Raw genomic sequence first — 2,691 nt, forward strand, 5'->3', positions numbered from 1 at the left:
ATAACGAAGAGGCAAAATTCTAAAATTTTATTTCAAACCTGCAATTCCATGTTTCCATAATTTGGAAGACACAAAAAAGCCAACATAAAATATTAATCTTTATTTTTTTTAAATGAAGCAATAATTCAAAACAACCTTTTTTTCCTTTTCACTCATAAGGTCATAAGCCAACAGTGGTGCTCAGCCCATAGGCATCTACAAAGCTGAGAGCAGAAACCAGCTCACCTTCTTCAGGACGTTTCACACTGCTCATCTCTTTGTTTCTGTTAATGTACTTGTGCAATGTGCTGTAGTGCTGCGCCTTTGGATTAAAACTATACAGTGATGAGATTTGCTGCCAGTCTTCCATGCTTGGGGTTTTGTATTCCCCCTCTTGATGCGAGCACTCAAAGAAACATTTAACATTATTTTCTGCCAATTTGGTTGCATGCTCTGTGGCCTGATTTTTGAAAATCTTCTGCTCTTGTTCCAAATAGATTTTCCAGAAGTTCAGCTGCTGAAGACTAACTGGAGATCGGCATCGTGTGATAGATACAAAAATCACAAGGCCGATGATAACTGCTGCTATCAGGATCCAGCCCGCCACCTAGAAAAACAGCAAAATACCAATTTAGTCACCTTTTTTTACAAGTAATTTTAAAATCATCAGCTGAAGTTGGAACTACTCAGCAGTTATGATGATGAACAAGCAACCGTTTTAAGTTGTGCTCTCTTAGAGGGAAGAGTGGCCGTGACCTCTGGAAACCCTCAGTACAACTGCTTGCTGTGCAGGTCAGTCTATTCCAAGTCATGGAGCCCAGGGAGATGCCAGTGTGTCACTGCCCGAGAACTCAACGTGGGACAGCGGCAAATCCAAAGAAGCAAGCATTCATTTTCAAGAACCTCTGAGCTTTGTATTCCAAGAAGCCGTGTGGGGTGGTGGCTTAGGAGCCAGGCAGACCCATTTCACTGCACCAATTCTGCCGTTTTGGGTGGGGCAAACAACCTGACCTAGACTCAGTGGATTCTCTCTGAAGACGCAGGAGACTAAGGCAGGAATCAAAGGACCTATCGCCTTTCCTGCTTTTTATTTGTTTATTTAAAACGTTTGCCTGTTAGCTCATTAGAAGCAAGAAGCCATTCCAGTTCGTCTTACGTGTCCTACGTCTGGGAAAAGGGCACAGATCTCTACTTCATTCGGTCAGTGCACAGAAGCCCTCCCTCTCCTCTCCTCCTTATAGCTCCTTATAGCACCCAGCGCCTACCTGCGACTGTGCCTTGAGATCCTTCTGGAGGCCCATCACGTCCTTAGCCTGTTTATCCCCGCAGGGCACCATCGGCAGCAGGGCAGTACAGTTGGGGTCGCGGTGGCCCGAGCACAGGCGCCGCACCAAGGCCTGGCTCCCACTGGCCGCGCACTCATAGAAGTCGCCCCCGAGCAGTGCAACGGCCACCCAGGTGAGGGGAGCAACAGCAGCCCACCCGCTGAGCTGCGTGAACACCAGGGCCCTGCGCAGCATCCCGCTACAGCAGCCGGTGCAGGCGCCTGGCGCGCAGCATCCGGTTAGCAGGCGCCAAGTGCGAGCGCTGAGCAGGTAGCCCAAGAAGAAGAGCGCCAGAGCGGGTACCAACAGGAACACCAGGCCATAGGCCAGGTTCCAGGTGGAATTGCAGGGGCACTGGAACACCGTGGAGGAGAAGATGCGCTCCAGCCCCGCAGTCAGCGCAGTCACCAGACCATAACCCAGTACTCCATAGTGCTTCAAGTGCAGTTCCAGTACCGTCTTAAGCTTCTCCATTGGCTCCTTCATTTGGCACAGCAGGCAGGCCCGATGCTTCTACCTCTTGGCTGCCCTGCTCCTCAGATGCTTTTGTACTGTGGTCTGCTCTGCTGAGAGTCAACTTAGAAAGAGGTTAGAGGGCTTCTCAGGCCTTGTGATCTTTCGTTTTCTTACCTCAACCAAACCATATCTTCCTGGCTGAGGAGGCAGTTCAGTCACGCACACCATTGCGCTACCCAATATATCACTTTTCACAATGCTACTGCACTTGTGGCCTTTCTTCCCCAGTTCCTGGACTCTGACTGGGAGTAGACTCTGTTCCATGGTAACTTTTGTTTCTGCCCAGCTGACAATGAACCAGAAGACTCTCCTTACCTTTCCTGCCCCAATGCATCTGCCCAATGCAAACAATGCTTCTTACTTGGGGAAACTGCTGGAAAAAAGAGCAGATTTTCCTCTATTGCAGCCACCCTAGTTCCTGACCCAGTAAGACCAAACAGCTACAAAAAATCCCATGACCATTTACAGGAAACATTATTCAAGGGCAGATTTCTGGTTTCTCTTTCACAAGCTAATTTAAAACAAAGCCCTGCTCGTCTAGTACCTTCCTCATATCTGCCCCCCTCCTGTCTCACTTCTGGACAGACTCCCAGCCTCATTCACCTTGACCGTTCTCTCCTCTGCCTGATTTCCCACAGGTCACAAAGAATATTAGGCTGAATATATGATTTATTAACTTCTTCCCTTTTTTCTCCAGGTATATCCTTATCCTATTGGTCCCTGGAGGAGTGTCAAATTCTTACTCAGTGATTAACAAGTTGATCAGTGCGGGTGAAGGGGCACATGGTCATTCAAAAATACTGCTTAAACCCAAAACATTTCAAACTGCAGCTACATCTAACCAACATGTTGTTTCCTCTCCTTTTAGTTT

At 48.0% G+C, this 2,691-nt stretch overlaps 1 protein-coding gene across 1 annotated transcript; it reads right to left on the bottom strand.

Annotated features, from left to right (window-relative positions):
- CALHM6 (calcium homeostasis modulator family member 6) lies at positions 1-2,268 on the bottom strand. The gene is made up of 3 exons (XM_037158114.2): positions 2,136-2,268; positions 1,245-1,881; positions 1-586 (listed from the first exon to the last, which is right to left on the bottom strand). Exons 2-3 carry the CDS (start codon positions 1,788-1,790, stop codon positions 161-163), a joined length of 972 nt encoding a protein of 323 aa, XP_037014009.2. The 5' UTR covers positions 1,791-1,881; positions 2,136-2,268; the 3' UTR covers positions 1-160.
- Between the last annotated feature and the right edge of the window lie 423 nt (positions 2,269-2,691).

Source organism: Artibeus jamaicensis, unplaced genomic scaffold, assembly GCF_021234435.1.
Source record: "Artibeus jamaicensis isolate MK-2021 breed Jamaican fruit bat unplaced genomic scaffold, CSHL_Jam_final contig_387, whole genome shotgun sequence".
In the NCBI taxonomy this organism is placed as follows: Eukaryota; Metazoa; Chordata; class Mammalia; order Chiroptera; family Phyllostomidae; genus Artibeus; species Artibeus jamaicensis.